The sequence below is a fragment of the Chenopodium quinoa genome, unplaced genomic scaffold, assembly GCF_001683475.1.
Source record: "Chenopodium quinoa cultivar QQ74 unplaced genomic scaffold, ASM168347v1, whole genome shotgun sequence".
Classification (NCBI taxonomy): domain Eukaryota; kingdom Viridiplantae; phylum Streptophyta; class Magnoliopsida; order Caryophyllales; family Amaranthaceae; genus Chenopodium; species Chenopodium quinoa.
In genome coordinates, this window is record NW_018742390.1 from 6,035,851 (window position 1) to 6,053,398 (window position 17,548).

General features: G+C 39.0%; 2 protein-coding genes and 1 long non-coding RNA gene across 3 annotated transcripts; 2 read left to right on the forward strand and 1 right to left on the reverse strand.

Annotated features, from left to right (window-relative positions):
• Window positions 1-1,817: 1,817 nt before the first annotated feature.
• Window positions 1,818-2,794, reverse strand: LOC110699452. Its single transcript, XR_002506897.1, has 2 exons — window positions 2,410-2,794; window positions 1,818-2,219 (listed from the first exon to the last, which is right to left on the reverse strand). It is a non-coding gene; the product is annotated as an uncharacterized LOC110699452 (long non-coding RNA).
• A 5,913-nt stretch (window positions 2,795-8,707) lies between these two features.
• Window positions 8,708-9,220, forward strand: LOC110701119 (heterogeneous nuclear ribonucleoprotein U-like protein 1). The gene has a single exon (XM_021878713.1). It carries the CDS (start codon window positions 8,708-8,710, stop codon window positions 9,218-9,220), a length of 513 nt encoding a protein of 170 aa, XP_021734405.1.
• Window positions 9,221-12,399: 3,179 nt separating this feature from the next.
• LOC110701139 (protein NYNRIN-like) lies at window positions 12,400-13,347 on the forward strand. Its single transcript, XM_021878732.1, has one exon. The coding sequence runs from the start codon at window positions 12,400-12,402 to the stop codon at window positions 13,345-13,347; it is 948 nt and encodes a 315-aa protein (XP_021734424.1).
• The last annotated feature ends 4,201 nt before the right edge of the window (window positions 13,348-17,548 follow it).

Consider the following 17,548-nt stretch of genomic DNA (forward strand, 5'->3'; position numbering starts at 1 on the left):
TTGGAAATATTGTCATTTAAGAAGAATGTGCGACAATCCATATTTAGGAATATTGTCGTTTAAGTGCTTGCTTTTAAACCGCTACGTTGGTGCTTGTAATGAGCCAGTGTTTTAGGCGCTTAAGCTAAGTGAGACGATTTTTGTCAGGTCAATCACTTACTACGATTGTAATCAAGCCGACTACTAATCATGTCAATTTGCTTATAGGGGCTAACTGGCGTACCAAGGAACCCGAAATTGCTGTATGAGGTCGAAATAGCCGTTCTGAGAGGCTTCGAGCTCTGTCGCTGCTGAAATATCGCTGGCGCCAAGAATTGGCTCTGTCACCAAACGCTGGGATCTAGCGCCAGGCGCTGAACTTTGTCGCCAGACGACAGATGTTGTCGCCAGGTGACAGCCTTGTCGTCTGGTGCTAGAGTCGGATCTTCCCTATTCTGCTCTTGCTGCCGTTGTTGCTTGGTTTTGCTCCGAACTTTGAGCTTGGTCGTTTCCTTTCGACCAAATCCGCTCAAATCTTTTGTAAATTAAAGCTCTTCATCTCTAATTTACTGATCCATGTAATCCTCTTATCTTGGAGGAATCTCTTGTGTCATGTTCACGGTTTATTTAAAAAAAAAAAAAAAACCGGGAGTGTCCTCACTTGCTAGGATGCACCTGCATTTATATCTTTGACTATAGCAATTTGCCCTTCTTTCTTTAGGGTTGACCTAAGACTTAGTGTTCCTTGACTCATTTACTTGACATGACTCAAGGTATAAACTTGACTCACTATGATTGACTGACTCGAGGTTGACTCGACTCGATGTGACTCATGTGTGCGTAGTGTTGACTCATGAAACTCGATATGTACATGACTTAAAATGCAGAAAAACAAAAATTTCCGTCATTTTTGTGGAGGGTACCGACTTTATCCCGAAAAAAGAAAGACACGAAAAAGAATCGAAGTGAAGTTTTTTTTGAAGATGCATGTTGAATGAGCTTAATCTGTTAACGTTGTCTCTCACAGTACAAGTATTGTAACATCATAGACTATCCTACATGACTCGATAATGAAAGTATTTAGGTAGCTTAGGCACGGAGGCTAAGCACTTCATACTTCGTGATGTAATGATGATTGATTGACGAGTGATGTTGATATAACAAGGCATACTTCAGCATTATGTTAAGATTTCATGACAAAGGCACTACTACAAAAATGGCCTAAGAAACCGGGTAAAATATGTCTAAGAAACCGGAAAAGGCCCGATGCCTAGGAAGTAGGTTTCTTAGGTTAGGAGACCGTGTTTTTTCCCTGGTTCCTTAGAGTAACCAAAGAGACTGGTTCTGGCTTATAACCGGTCTCTTAGATCCTTCCAAAAACATAAATTAACTAAGGCAAAGGCACCGTATATTTTGGACCACTAGTTTCTTTGGTAAAAGGCTAAGACACCAATTTATAAAGAAGACCAATTTCTTTGCCTCTTTTTTGAAAAAAAATAAATAATTAACTAAAATAAGAAGGGTAATGTTATATGTAGAAGGGCTACATGTAAGCATTAAATATTACCTCCGGTCCAATTTACTCGCAACAAAGGGGTATTATTTGTGAGACTTAAAATATTCCTTTGTTGCGAGTAAATTGGGCTGGAGGTAGTATACTTTTAGAAATTGTATAAAATTAGAAATTCATGACAAAAACTCGCATAAATTAATTTAATACTTATATGTAGCCTTAAGGGTTATGTATATCATTTTTCAAATAAGAATAACGCAACATCAAAGTTGTAATGCCACGATTAAGCTCAACTTATCGTATAATTCCTAAAAGAACTCACCAATTCCAAAATTGATAACTTTATATTGTATAATTAAATACAAATCTATCTAATCCCTAAAACTGTAAAAAAATTAAAAAAAAAAAAAAGTATCGAAGAACTAACATAGAATACAGATGTACAATACATATATTTTACAGAAGTTAAATTCTTTACAATACACACAAATATCTTTTTTCTTTGTTCTTGTTTTTGTCGTCACAACTCACAAAAATATGCTCTTTTCCTCGTTTTTTCATTTTTTTGCCGTACTATGTCTTCTTCGATTAATATCCATTCAACTGCTTGCTTTTATTTACCCATAATAGTCTCACCACTACCGGATTTCTTCTCTTTACTGCCCATTTCGCTGCATCAATCTGACAATCTCGCTCCTCTACTTTTATGGTGCCGCCGCCACCAGACCTATCCATCATCCACATATACCCAAATGCTTTTTATTCAACAAAATAATTGAATTTCTGAATCCTCACTTTTATCAATCTAATTTCACATACTCGTATTAAGTTAAAAAATGGGAAACGCAAATAAACAGAAAAAAATCAAATTATGGAAAATTATTTTTACCCAATTCACAGAATGAAAGAGATCTTACCGAAAATTGACGAGAAGACGAATTATGCAACAAGAGGATCATGTGCTTATATATTTAACTAAAAAGAAAGATCATTAGAGATGAAACATAGTATGGAGATCTATAATTAGTAGAGAAGGTGAAGGAATAATGACGAAATGAGGAATTGATTGGGTTTTTGCCTTTGTGAGAATAACGGAGAAGTTTTATTTTTAATTTTTTTTACAAATGAATGAAGGGTGCAGTTAATTTTAAAAGGCATAGGAGGGCGGCGGTTCTACTATTCTATCTTCTATGAGAATATAAGAATAGTCTAGGTTTCTATATTTTTAAAATTAAATAATAGTTAAAATCTAAGAAACCGGATGTTAGTGAAATTTGGTTTCTTATTATTACCTAAGAAACCACATAATACTCATGCATGGTTTCATTATTTAAGAAACCGGATTAGTGATGTTTCTGGTGCCTTTGAAGTAGTTCCTTGGGTCATTTTTGTAGTAGTGAGGGTTCCTAAGGGAAGTATATTTGATCATGCATCTGTGCGGTGTGTGAAAGTGACACTAATGTTAGGTCGCAAGGGCTAAGTGTGTGGAAAATGATATTGAAAAGAGTCAAATGGTGGTGGCTCTTAGGTTAGGTAAGCTAATGATGTAAGGATCAAGCCCCCAAGTCTAGCTCTAAGTGAATAGGGATGAGCATTGGAGATCCCTTGATATGACCATGATGTGTGAATGTGAATGTGAATATGAATATGAATATGAATATGAATATGAATGCATTTTTATTACGGTCGCACCTCGATGTGAGGTTGCCTACGTATCCGTTAGGAATCAGGCCGAACGTAGCTCTGGCCGAACCTCGCACAAGTGTGTATACCTCAAAAGGTCTTTTGAAGGGTTGTAACGTGGTTAGGCTAAAGGTTGAAGAAGAAGGGGATAAAGGCTCAAGACCCTTGATAAGCTCCCCCAAGGTGTGCAACCTTGCTATTGAGTATTTGTATTTCATGCTTGAGGTTTTCTACTCTTTTTTAGCTCTCGCTTTTGCTTTAGCATGTATTTCATTTTTATAAGTGTGGGCAATCCCGATCATGCGGTCTATCACTCACTTGACATTCATGTTTCTCAGGCACGGTACTGAGCAATTCGATAAGAGACGCAATCTGAGACGTGTTCATATCAAAGACATGTTCATGTCAAAGACATTGGAACACTTACACTTTTGTACACTTTTATTTATTATTTTTTTTGCTTATTATTTGCTATTTTAATCTTTTGAAGTCACTCAAGATTTTTATGAAATTGAAAATTGCATATGTTACACACCATCCCATCTCAAGGTTAGGTAGATGTGGGTTGAAAAATGAAAGTTCTAGACAAGGCTCAAAGTGGTTTATGAAGAAACGATTGTAAATTAGAAGGGTGAAAGGCAATATGATGTGGCTACAAGGGGTGCCTCAAATCATTGGCATACCTTGTGCTTAATTCGACAATGATTTTATTTTATTTTATTAATTAATGCAATATAATGAAATGATCATATGCAAGGAAATAAATACTCATTTTATTAAAAGGGAAAAAGAAAGATTCTACAAAATTAATCTAAGAAAGGTGTCTATGCTAGACTTATTGGGGGAAATGGTAAATAAAAAAAGAAATAGAAAAAAGAGGTCATGAAATCTCGTCATTGAAGCTCACCTCTGTCTTGTGTTGTTTGCTTCATCATCACCCAGTCTTCTCGTTAGCTAGAGGCAATGGGATCTTATTTGCTTCTATGAGATCTTGAATGAGATTTTGAAACCTGTAGCATTCATCAGTAGTATGACCACGTCCTCGATGGTACTTACAATAAGAGTTGGGATTCCATGTCGAAGATTGATTTTCTGGCATTGGATCCTCAGTAGGGCCAATAGGTTTGGTTAACCCTCGGTCATAGAGACGATCAAAAGCAGCATCATAGGTCATTCCAATGGGTGTGAACTCTCTCCTGGGTTTCCTTTTAGATCCTTGATTTTCCATGGCTAAGATACCATTATGGTCAAAGGTACTAACATTATTACTAGAGTGGGCGTTTTCGGAAGAAGAAGGATTGTCGTTCTTCTTTCCTTTCCAGCCACTGTGGTTACTATTGTTAGTAGCTTTTTGTTTTGTGAGATCATCTTCAATTTCAATTCCGATGTCATAAACGGCTTTGAAAGTATTCAAGTTATGTTGATATTTTAAATGCTTCGAATACTTCTCTTGGAGATTCTTGATAAACATCCTCACAGATTCTTATTCGAAGGGCACCTCAATCATCTTAGCGGATGTTTCCCTCCACTTATTGAAGAAAGAAGTAAAGCCTTCATTCTCTTTTTGTCTTAGCATTTTAAGTTGTCTATAATCGGTTTCGACTTGAATGTTACACTTGTATCTATCAATGAAAGCGTTTGTTATCGACTCCCAAGTTGAGGTTTTCTCTTTGTCAAGGGAAAAGAACCATTGTTGACAAACGGTCTCAAGAGATAAAGAAAACAAGGAATGAAAGACTTTCTTATCAATCCCCTTAATGTTCATTATAGTTTCAAAAGCTCTTAGATGAAAGTAAGGGTTATCTGTTGCCTTGAATTTTGGGATGTCATTGGCATTGAACTTATGCGGAAGAAGTTCATTGTCCAGCGAGACCCCTTGTGAACTAATGCCCTGAAACTTATAGTCACTAGATAGCTTGCTCAAGCTTTCTTGCATAAGGTTCATTTGTTGTTGCTTCACAAGGTCATCAATTTTGAGGGTTAAAGCTTTCAATGCTTCATTCACGGTAATCAATTGATTCCTAAGTTCGTTGACTTCTTCTTGAGTTGCCATTATCTTCTTAGTTTTCCTCTTTTGACGAATCGGTTTATCAAAACGTAAGACTTGAACAAAGGTGTTGTCCTTGATTAATCGCCCTTCTCTCCTCGACCAAGTACTGTGGAAAAGGAAAATTAGGGATATTCCTTGTTAATTATTTGACTCAACTCTATTCAACATGCATAGATGGAAGAAGGTAGGAAGAATGAAGGTTGTGATGTGAAGAAAGATAATGTAGAGGAACAAATATGAAAAGATTAGGAATAGAATGTACCCCCAACTCAAATAACGGAAAAAACCGACTCATGCATGAAACTAAGACAGGATCATGGTGACATATACACAAAGTGTGTGCTAAGACTCGTGACATGACCATGTGGCTAGACTATGTGACTAGACTCGAACAAAGACTAAGTTAAGACCTCACGTATATGCATTAAACTGGACAGGCTGTGGTATTTTAGTCATAACTTTTGATCTGTGATTCTGATTGGGATTAAACCAACGCCAAATTAAAGATACAACTCGGTGCTACAGATCCATATTTTGTAAGACTCGCAGTTCTTCCTAGAACTCCGGCTATAACCAAAACAAGTTGACGCTTGTGCAGTATACGGGAATAAAAATCCGGGTTGACTTAAAGGAACTATGACTCGATTTTAGGTATATTTTTTAGCTCTAATTAATTAATTAATTAATTGAACAAAGTCCTTTAGTCATTAATTAGTTTATTTAGGCTCAATCACAGGTCAAACCAAACGGTTAGTTTAGTCACATAATAAGTATGCACAAGTAAGAGATGCACAAGTAGGCACAATATGATGCAATGAGTTTGCAACCTAACCATGGCTCTAGTTCTCTAAAGTTCGGGATATGGGTTAGTCAAAGAGGGTCCACGGTTAATTTTCCAGATGCGCCGCGCGGAAGCCTAACCGTGAAGGGCTGGCGCGAGTGGATGGGACACCGCGAGTTAAGAAAAAACTCGCTTCCATGGTTTGGTGAATTCAACATTCTCGGATGTACCCTTTGTTGCACAGAGAGTTCAATCAGGTGGATGGAGCATGAATTCCCAGAGGGTTATGTCCATATGTAGAACACATATGGGTTTCAGAAAAGTGAGAAAAACTCAATCAGGATGTAGGATCAAGTAAACAGTGCTAGAAACTGGTCAAAATTAGAACGCATATTTCTGACTCGATATTGGAAGAACTTGGCGCCAGCAAACAGAGTCCAGCACTGCCTTTTGGCTTTAGCGCCTGGCGCTAAAGTCAAAATGTTGGTGCTAGTCTTTTTTCGCTGACGCTAGTTCCTACATGCCTCAGCAGCTTTCTATGCTCGATAAAATTTTTCAGTTTCGCGCAGCATTATTTCGAACCTAGTTGTGAAAGATATTCCTCAAATTTCCTACGTGTAAAAATCCTATGTTTTAACTCATTACGGATGGTCTTTCCAATGAGATCTTTTTGTATGCATACGACAATAATGTTAATCAAAATTACGCACATGAAATACTTAGAACTTTTCGAGTCTCACCCACTCATTCTAAATCATTGCCGAAATAAATTTTAGGAATTAAAATAGAAATCCTCCCTAGTGGAGTCGCCAAAAACTGTAGGGAATATTTCAAGCATTATCCCTAGCTTGAACCCCACTGTGATCATACACTAAAGTACGGTGGCGTCCAAAGGGAAAGAAGATAGAGCAAAAAAGTTGCCAACAAGTTTTAGGAACTTGTAAACCATTCACAGGGTGAAGGTTACACCCCTTAACGATCCAAGAGATTGTCAACTCCAATAGGTCTTGAACCATGACTGGTAGTTCGGGGTTGAAGCTACAAATCCAACCTAAAAGAGATTGAACCTGCCCAAATAATAGACCTCTACTTTTTTCTGATCGTATTCATGTGCACTTTCTGACTAACATGCAATCAATAGGATTAACCCTAAACATGTTTATCTATGTTGGTTAAATATTAATGCATTAATAAAACTATTATTGGCGATCACTTGAATTATAATCATAATTAACCCTAAACAATATTATTAATTATCTTATTAAGCGTGATTACAAATACAAATTCCCTTTAAACATGCATAAAAGGCGTGATCAAGCAATAACAATAAATAATATCAATCAACATAATAATAATCATAACATTCATTATAACAATTATAATAACCATAATAATTAAAACATAATATTAATAGCAAGATCCTAGTCATGATACTAACAAGATTAATAACAAACCCTAGCATGTCACTAAGCAATAAAAATCAAAGCTTTAGCCCTTACATGATACTAACATGAATATTAGGAAAGAAAATAGGAAGCATCGCAAGAATCATAATTGTCATATTTGATATTAGAATTATAGTTGTTACCTTAAACATGATACTAGGAATCAATAAAACATCCTAACATGATACTAGGAATCAAAATAAAAATCTAAATATGATTTCTATATCATAATATTAATGCAAACAATTAAAGCACTTACTTGGATGCCTCGTACCTCTTTCTAATAACAAAATACACGCGTTAGTAGCTTCAAGGAAAATAATAAACAACAATTAAATTAAATAATTGAAATAGAAATTTGAGACCAAAACCTCATAAATTAAAACCTTTTACGTCTAGGGCGAAGGCAATTTCGAATAATGTTAGGTGTATCTAGGTCTTGTGAGTGCGGAATTGTGTAAAAAGGGGGTAAGTTTAGAAATGAGAGAGAGAAGCTTTAACTTAGAGAGAGAAGGAATTAGAGAGTTGATGATTCTAGATGATTGAAAACGGAGTTTTTAAAAGGCTATTTATAGAGAAAATCAGCCAAAAAGATAGAAAATCGAACCAGAGTTCTGACGTGCAAAAACAGAATTAGCGCCAGACGCTGACATTATCGCCAGACGCTAATGCTGACGTTAGGCGCCAACCAAGTTTTTGACGCGTTTTCTAAAATCAGATAGAAATTGATCGTACAGGAGGATAAAATCGTATTTTCTTCAAAAACACTCTTTTATTCTGCTTAAAACTCTAAAAAGTCAACAAAAGTCAATTTATCAATGCTAATTGAATTAGGAATGAAAAGAACCTTATAGAAGAATCTAGAAAACTAAAACCATTCCTAATTGCATTAGGAATGATAAATCCATATTAGGCCCTCCCCTAGATCATTGGGCCGCATATAATGTTAAACCGGGCCCAGTTTAGTAATCTGGCCATAACTTCCTCAATATTCATCGGAATTGGGCTTATAATATATCGTTGGAAAGCTCTTTTCAAGCCCCATCCAACTAAACTACTATTGGACCCATATAATGGACCAACCAAACTGGTTTGACTGTTTTCTAAAAATAGGTTTTCAAAAACAGAGAGAAAAGAAAAGAATTTAAAACTATCCGCAACACTAGACTTTCCACACTTTCACTTCATTCGATTATGATTCGACGTGGAAGGTACTCATCACCGGGTTTGGTTTTGGTATGAATTTTGCTCCTAGAATGGGGAATGTAGGGAACTTAAGGCCAAACTTTAATCAAATGGGGAATTGGAATCAAGGTGGAAACCGTGGTTGGAACCAAAGTGGTGGTGGTTATGATAACCAATGCCATGGTGGGGGAGGCCCTTCCAATTTCAATGGAAGAGGCTACTCTAACCAAACGGGGTATGGTAATCAAAACCAACAACCTTATTCCCGATACCATGACCATCAAAATCAAAATTTTGGTGATCAAGGTAACATGGGAAATAATCAACAAAGCAACGTTCCTAACCAAGGCTTCGGAGGCAATAGGGGTCAATACGTTTCTAACTATGCCCAAACTAATAGGCCTCCGGGTTTCCATCAACCCCAACTTCCTCCACCTCAACAACCTCTTCAACTTGAAGCCCCTCCAAATGATCCCGTGATGGCTAAATTAGATGCTCTATTGAAAATGCGTGAGGAGGATCAAAAGAAACTTGAAGAGGCCCAAAAATGCACCAATGCTCACATGAAAATGCTTGAGACCTAAATTGCTCAACTTGCGTCTAATTCTTCTTCTTCTTCTTCTTCTTCTTCTTCTTCCCACATTCCAAGTCAAGGAGTCAACCCAAAACCTTTATATGCCGTGACAATTAGGAGTGGGAAGGTAGTAGGGAGCGACCCTTTAGTTGAGGAAGAACCCCAAGAAGAGGTGGAGTTAGAGAATAAGGGTGAAAAAACCAATGAGCCATTGAGTGTTGAAAAGGAAAAAGTTGTTGAGGTGCCAAAGAAAAAAGAAGCCACCCCCTTGCCCCTAAATCGCCAACCTAGAGAGGAAAAGCTACCCTTTCCACAACGATTTGTGAGAGCTAAACTTGATGCCCAATTTGGGAAGTTTTTAGAAGTCATTAAGAATTTGCATATTTCCGTCCCTTTTGATGATGCTATGAAGCAAATGCCCCACTATTCCAAATTCTTGAAAGATCTTTTAAGTGGGAGAAGGGAGTGTGAGACGGTGAGTTTGACTGCCAATTGTAGTGCAATTCTTTCCAAAAAACTTCCTATCAAATTGAAAGATCCGGGTAACTTTTCCATCCCTTGTTCTATTAATGGCATTGAATTTGATAAAGCCTTGTGTGATTTAGGAGCAAGTGTGAGTCTCATGCCCTATTTCGTCTACCAAAAGCTTAGTGTAGGAACCCTCTCCCCCCACTAACATTACTCTCCAACTAGCAGATCGTTCCATTAAGTTCCCCATGGGCAAGGTTGAGAACATTCCCCTTAGAGTAGGAAAGTTCACATTTCCCGTGGATTTCTATATGCTAGAGATGGATGAGGATGAGAGGATTCTTATAATTTTGGGTAGACCATTTCTAGCTACTTCTAGAGCTATCATCGATGTGAAGGAGGGTAAGATATCCTTGAAAATTGACAATGATTCCATTGAGTTTGATTTGAATAATGTCATGCAACAACCCTCCTCAAGTGGTGAATGATTTAGAGTAGATGTTCTTGATACCGTGCTTAATGAATTTTCTCGATCCCACTTGCATGCTACTAATGATCCTCTCGAAAGTGTTTTGTTGAATGAATCAAAGATAGGTACTCACAAAGAAGACATACAATTCAATGAGGATTTGCTTGAGGAAAGCAAGAAGGAGTGCAAGGATGCGAGCATGGAAGAGGAGGCTCCTTACATTCATGACCTCTTTCAAGTTGAAGAAAGAGAAGAGAGCCCCAATGGTAAGGGAGCACTAAAGGTAGACTTGAAACCTCTACCTTTGGGCTTGAGGCATGCATTTCTTGGTCTCGATGAGTCTTTCCCCGTGATTGTCAATTCTAACCTAACGAAGGAGCAAACCTCCCTCTTGATCAATCTTTTGAGAAAACACAAGAAAGCTTTGGGTTATACCATTTATGATATCAAAGGTATAAGTCCATATTTATGCATGCAAAAAATTGATCTAGAGGGAGATGCCAAACCCGTTAGACAAAGGCAAAGAAAGCTTAACCCTTCCATGCAAGAGGTTGTGCGGAAGGAAGTGGCTAAGCTTCTTGATGCAGGAATTATTTACCCAATTGCTCATAGTGAATGGGTATCTCCTGTGTAAGCTGTGCCTAAGAAAGAGGGCATGACAGTAGTTAAAAATGATCATGATCAACTAGTTCCTACTAGGCTTGTTACCGGTTGGCGCATGTGTATTGACTATCGCCAACTTAAAACAATTACATGCAAAGATCATTTTCCACTACCGTTCATGGATCAAATGTTGGAAAGGCTTACAAAGCATTCCTTCTATTGTTTCCTTGATGGTTACTCGGGATTTTTCCAAATCCAGATTGACCCCAAGGATCAAGAGAAGACGACTTTCACATGCCCCTACGGTACTTATGCGTATCGTAGGATGCCTTTCGGGCTTTGTAATGCCCCTGCAACATTCCAACGTTGCATGATGTCAATTTTTAGTGATATGATTGAGGATGAGATAGAAGTCTTCATGGATGACTTCTCTGTTGGAGGAGCCACCTATGAATATTGTCTATCCAATTTATCTCGTTGCTTAGAAAGATGTGTGAGGGCCAACCTCGTGTTGAATTGGGAAAAGTGCCACTTTGTGGTGGAAAGTGGGATTGTTCTTGGGCACAAAATTTCCCATGCCGGCATTGAGGTAGATAGAGCCAAGGTAGAGGTCATTGAAAAACTTCCTCCCCCCACCAACGTGAGGGAAGTGAGATCCTTTCTTGGCCATGCCGGGTTCTATCGGCGCTTTATAAAAGATTTTTCAATGATTTCTAAGCCTCTCACATCCCTATTGCAACAAGATAAGGAGTTTGTGTTTGATGATGCTTGTCAAGAGTCTTTTTGTAGGTTGAAAGAAGCCCTTTGCACCGCTCCTATTGTCCAAGGTCCGGATTGGTCTCTTCCATTTGAGCTCATGTGCGATGCAAGCGACGAGGCCATTGGATCGGTTCTTGGGCAACGAAAGGATGGGAAACTTCATGTCATACATTATTTGTCTAAAACTCTCAATGATGCCCAACGAAAATACACAACTACTGAGAAGTAGTTCCTAGTGGTTATTCACTCATTTGAGAAGTTTAGAACTTACCTCATTGGTTCTAGGACATTTGTGTATACCAACCACTCGACTCTTAAATATTTTATAGGAAAGAAGGAAGCTAAACCGAGGTTGTTGAGATGGGTTTTAGTCCTCCAAGACTTCGATTATGAGATGAGAGACAAGAAGGGAGCCGAGAATGTGGTGGCGGATCACCTTTCAAGGTTGGGCGGCGCAAGGTTTGAAGATGATGGTTTGCCAATAGAGAATGCTCTAAGGGATGATGTGCTATATGTCCTTGACGTGAAGTCGGAGCCATGGTATGCGGATATTGTGAATTACTTGGCTTGTAGTGTCGTACTCTGGATTTCACTTCACAACAACGTCGAAAACTCAAGCATGAGGCCAAGAGATACATTTGGGATGATCCCATTTTATTGAAGAGAGGGGTCGATGGTTTGTTAAGGAGATGTGTCCCCAACGATGAGGTTCAAAGTGTTCTCCATATGTGTCACTCTTCTCATTGTGGTGGGCATATAAGTGCTCAAATGACCGCCTCAAAGGTTCTACAATCTATGCTCTTTTGGCCTTCTCTATTCATGGATGCTTGGATTTTGTTAAGACTTGTGATAGATGTCAAAGGATAGGGAATATTTCTAGGAGGGATGAAATGCCGCAAAACCCCATCCTTGAGCTTGAAGTTTTTGATGTGTGGGCTATAGATTTCATGGGCCCTTTTATTTCTTCACATGGGAACAAGTATATTTTGGTTGCCGTTGACTATGTGTCTAAGTGGGCGGAGGCCGTAGCTTCTTCAACGAATGATTCTAAGGTGGTGGTCCATCTTTTCAAAAAGGTGATTTTCCTGAGATTTGGTGTTCCAAGAGGCATAATTAGCGATGGGGGGTCACATTTCCAGCACCACACCTTCGTTCGACTGATTGATAAATATGGAGTGTCTCATAAGCGGGGGCTTGCTTACCACCCTCAAACGAGTGGTCAAGCGGAGATCACCAATAAGGAACTCAAGGTGATCTTTGAGAATACGGTTGCTAGAACAAGAAAGGATTGGTCTTCTAAGCTCATCGACTCTCTATGGGCGTATAGGACCGCCTTCAAAACTCCAATAGGGACCACTCCCTATAAGCTTGTTTATGGGAAAAATTGTCACTTGCCCGTAGAGATGGAGCATCGAACCCATTGGGCGATCAAGCAAATCAACTTTGACCTCCATAGTGCGGGTGAACAAAGGATTCTCGAGCTACATGAGTTAGAGGAGTTGAGGATGAATGCTTACGATAACGCAAGTATGTACAAGGCGCGGAATAAGGCTTGGCACGATGCTCAAATTGTCAAGAATGAATTTGTCAAAGGCCAAAAAGTCCTCCTATTCAACTCCCGTTTGAAGCTTTTCCCGGGCAAGCTTAAGTCAAGGTGGAGTGGGCCGTACATTATTACGGAGGTGTTTCCGTATGGCGCTTATGAGATTTCCCAAGACGGGCATACTCCATTCAAAGTGTACGGTCACCGGCTCAAGCCCTACTATGAAGGATTCCCATGTGATGAACCAATTTATGTGACTCTTCTTGATGTGGATCGTCAGTTTGACCCTCCTTGATTAACTCAAGGAACGTCGAGCTAACACGTTAACCAAAAGCGCTTCCGGGAGGCAACCCGGATCCTTAACTCTTTTCTTCTCTATTTTTCTTACTTTTTGTCGTTTTGGTTGTTTTGTCTTTTGTCTTATGGTTTTTTAATTTTTTTACTTATAGGTACTTGCCCAATGGTGCATGTATGGTTGGAAATCGGAGGTCATATGATGGTATTTATTGAGCTATGTTTGAATTAAGAAAGCAAGAAAGAAAAAAAAAAGAAAAAAAAAATTCAATGTGCAAAGGAGGAGTGAAGCCGCGCCCAAGGAGAGCCCACTCCAGGAGCCCGCAGGCGCGGCTTGTGATGTAGAGGGCGCGGCTGGTGGAAGATCAAGAACAGAATTATTTCGGTAGATGCCTGGCCGCGCCCCTGGAGAAGGCGCGGCTCATCAGCCCGCGGGCGCGGCATCTTTAAGACCCGCGGGCGCGACCCCCCAGCCACGGGCGCGACCCTCTGGGTATTGTCCCCCCTTTATTCGCAAATAACAGCACCGTGCCTTCCCTCACACTCATTTCTCACTCTATTCAACTCTCTTATTCTCACTCTCTCAAAAACCCCAAAACCCAAACCCTAACTACCCAAAATCTCACCAAAGTCCTCCTTATTCATCTTAAATCCTGCAAATTTCCTTCTCAAAACATCAAATTCATCAACAATTTTCATTTTCCACCATCAAAAATTAAAAAAAAAATATTTTGAATTTCCTCCATTGTTACTCCTTGAAGCACCTTTGGAGTTCATGTTCTTGGAGGCTAGTTGGAGGTGATTTCTAGCTTCATTGTTGGTATAACCCTCTCCTTACTAGTTTTTATTTAACTATTTTGCAATTTTAGATGAATTTCATGATAAATTTTTGGTGATTTTTGTTGGGAAATTTTTCATGAGTGATTTGGTGAATTTTGTTTTTAGTATTGTTCTAACTCTTGGTTGTTTTGTTTTATGAGTTGTTTGTTGGAATTATTTGTTGTGTTCTTGGTTAACTTGTGTTGCCTTTTGAAGTATATTGCTTGTGGTGGTTTCTTGGTGATACTTGTGGTCGTTAATTGGTATTACTTGAGGTTGTTAGTTGATTTGGGGTAAGGTATTGGTGTTGTTTTCTTGAAGAAGGAAAAGAAAAAAAACGGAGGTTGGAACTAGCTCTAAGAAGAGAAAGAGTGGAAAGGAGCCACGAGGTTCATCTTCACAAACCCCTCAAAATGTGGAACCCCCACCACCTTTGCTTCCAACCAAATTTTCCAACCGAAACCATAAAGCCAACTTCGATGCCCTCCAATCAAGAAAACTCCTTCCTACCAAATACTACAATCAAACCATAACCACCAAACTTGGCATTGATGAAGAGTGTTGGTTCTTTTACAACAATCTTGGGCTAAACAATTTTGTCTCAAAGGCCTACAACACGTACCGAGAACCCACCTTAGAGTTTCTCGCCTCTTTTAAGAAACACACCTCCGGAACAACAACATTTCCATTTCCTTCCAACTCTTTAACAAGAAAGAAACAATGTCCCTCCACAATTTCAATGAATACCTCGACCTCAACCCCAATGCTGACATCCTCTTACCCGAATATGTCCAACTCCCGGACTACAACCCCCGCCGATGGTGGAAACATATTCCTGATGCAACAACTTTAATGCAAAGTATTCTTTGGCCAGTGAGATCAGCACCCCGCTTTGAGATTGATTCACCGTATACTTGGGTACATGGTCTTCAACAAGCAAGACTTGAGAAATTCAGGCGCAAAAGTAAAGAGAATTTCAGCTTTATTTTTGCCTGATCGGGCGCGCAAGTGAGGTTGGAAATCAAGCTATTTTCGCCCCTATCAGGCGAAGCTTTCCCGATCGGGCGTAATTTTTGAGAAATCGAATAAGGAGAAAATATATGTCGGGCGAATCTCGCCTGATCGAGCGAGCAAAGGGCAAAAATTTTCTTCGCATTCGCGCCCGATCCGGTGGAATTTGCCCGATCGGGCGCACAATTAAGTTTTCAGATAAATATATTTTTGCCCGATCGAGAGCGCTACTTTGTAGCCGTCCTATTACAATCTTTCCTTCCTCTTCTTTTCTCACTTTCTCCTTATTTCATCATCTTCTTCATCACTTTCTCTCTCTAAAACCTCCTTTTTCATACCTTCAATCTCTACTTCCTTTCAAGATCTTCTCTAATTCTTCCATCCAAAGTCAAATTTTTTTACATATTCTTAATCCTCTCATCTTTCCTTTCGATCTACACTAAATTTCTATCACTTTCTCTAAAATTTCTTTCAAAACCCTAAGAGAGAGAAAGCTTCAAATTCCACCATTTCTCACAAAAATGGCATCCAAAAGATCTAGGACCGTAAGGGGTGAAAGCTCAAGGCAACAACAACCACCATTGGTTGACCCGGAGCTGCAAATTTCGGGATGGAGCGAGGTGGTGATAACCTCACAAGAACAACGACAAAGGATGCTCAAACTCATCTCGAGGCAGGTAATTCCTACACACTTTGTTCATCATTCTACGCTTTCTAGATTAGGAATCGATAAACCGGTAGAAAAATTGTTTAAGGGTATTGGAATGAGTGGTTTATTTCAATTGCATTATGATACTTATGACTATTTAACTTTGGAATTTATTTCTAGTTTTAATGTGATAAAATCTAATTCTTTGATTACTCATGTTCAATTCCGTTTGCTTAATAATGATGTGAGATTGGCTTTGAAAAAATTTGGTAAATTATTTGAGTTGAAATCGGATAGACCTATTGAACCGTCCCAAGAAAACATTGCCGTTGTCAATTAATCCCTCACGAGGGACGCTAATCTAAACCTCCAACATGCCAAGGGCACTTGGATACAACATCCCGTGCCAAAATTTTGGCAACGGTTTGTTGGCCTCACTATCTTTGGGAGGCATGAACCCGCCAATGTAAGGAGGGATGAACTAGAGTTGTTAATGTCTTACATGATCCTTAGGAGTGACAAACTAAACATAACTCATAGGATAGCCCAACACTTCCAACGGGCGTCCAACGAGACCGAGAGTGGTAGGTCTAGGGCCCCTATATATTTTGGCGGTTTAGTCACCCACATAGCGGTCAAGCACCTTAACTTTCTTCCTAACGACTTTAGGAAGGTAGTAGGTCCAACTCTTATGGACTTACCCTACTTAGGTAGCCTCAATTGGATCAACGTCATAGGGGGTGAAACTTGGTGGGTAATCCAAATGGAGTCGGGTAGAAGGGACAATGCCTTTACGTTGCCTAACCCTGTTTTGACTAAGTTTGAGAAGGGTCAACCTTCTTACACCTTTGTTTTAGGTAACCAAGGTGAGGATCACCGGCTCACCACCTTCACCACAACCTCAATTTAACCCTCAACCACCACCCCATCCCTACACTTATGACATCCCCACTTCTTCCACGAACTATAACATCGACCCAAACGCCCCTTATGACTTCTCGGCTTTTAGGAGCAACCTAGATAGGATTGAGATGACTATGCACGTCGGGGGGCTATTCCCCCCGACTCACTTGTTCCCGATTGGTTTCAATAATATCCTCAAAGATAAAGTATGATGTTATGAAAAAAAAAGAGAAGTTCAAGAAATTTTTTTTAAAAAAAACCAAAAATAAGTGAACTTCAATAGGAAAAAAAAAGAAAAAAGCAAAAAAGTGTTCAATGTTCAAATGTTCTACGTTGGAGGTTGATCAAAAGGAAAAAAATTGAGCTTCAATGAAAAATTCAGTTTGGAAAATAAAGTTTTTTTTATTCACTCTAGTTCTTCATTAATATATCTTATGAGTGAAAGTGTAAGAGTTGGGATTGTTTATATTTTTTGGAGTTGTATTTCGTGGATTTTTGTTAGAATTGGCTATGTAGGAGATGTTGATCATTATTTATTTTGATCATGGGTTTTACTAGGATTTGCTCCCTTAAGCATAGCTTTTCTCTCTCTTGTTCCCAAATGATTCCTACCCTTTACCCTAGCCTTACATTACAAGCTTTAAAGACCTTTCGACCTTTGTGCATGGAGTTGTATGAATGTGAAAGTGTTTTTATCAATGCAAGTTATGATTTGATGTATTTCGAGTCGACTAGTAGGTTGAGCGTTCATTGCTTTAAACACACAAGAGTGTGAGTTGGGAGGGCATTGTTCACATTAAAGGGGTTGGTTGGAGAGCGA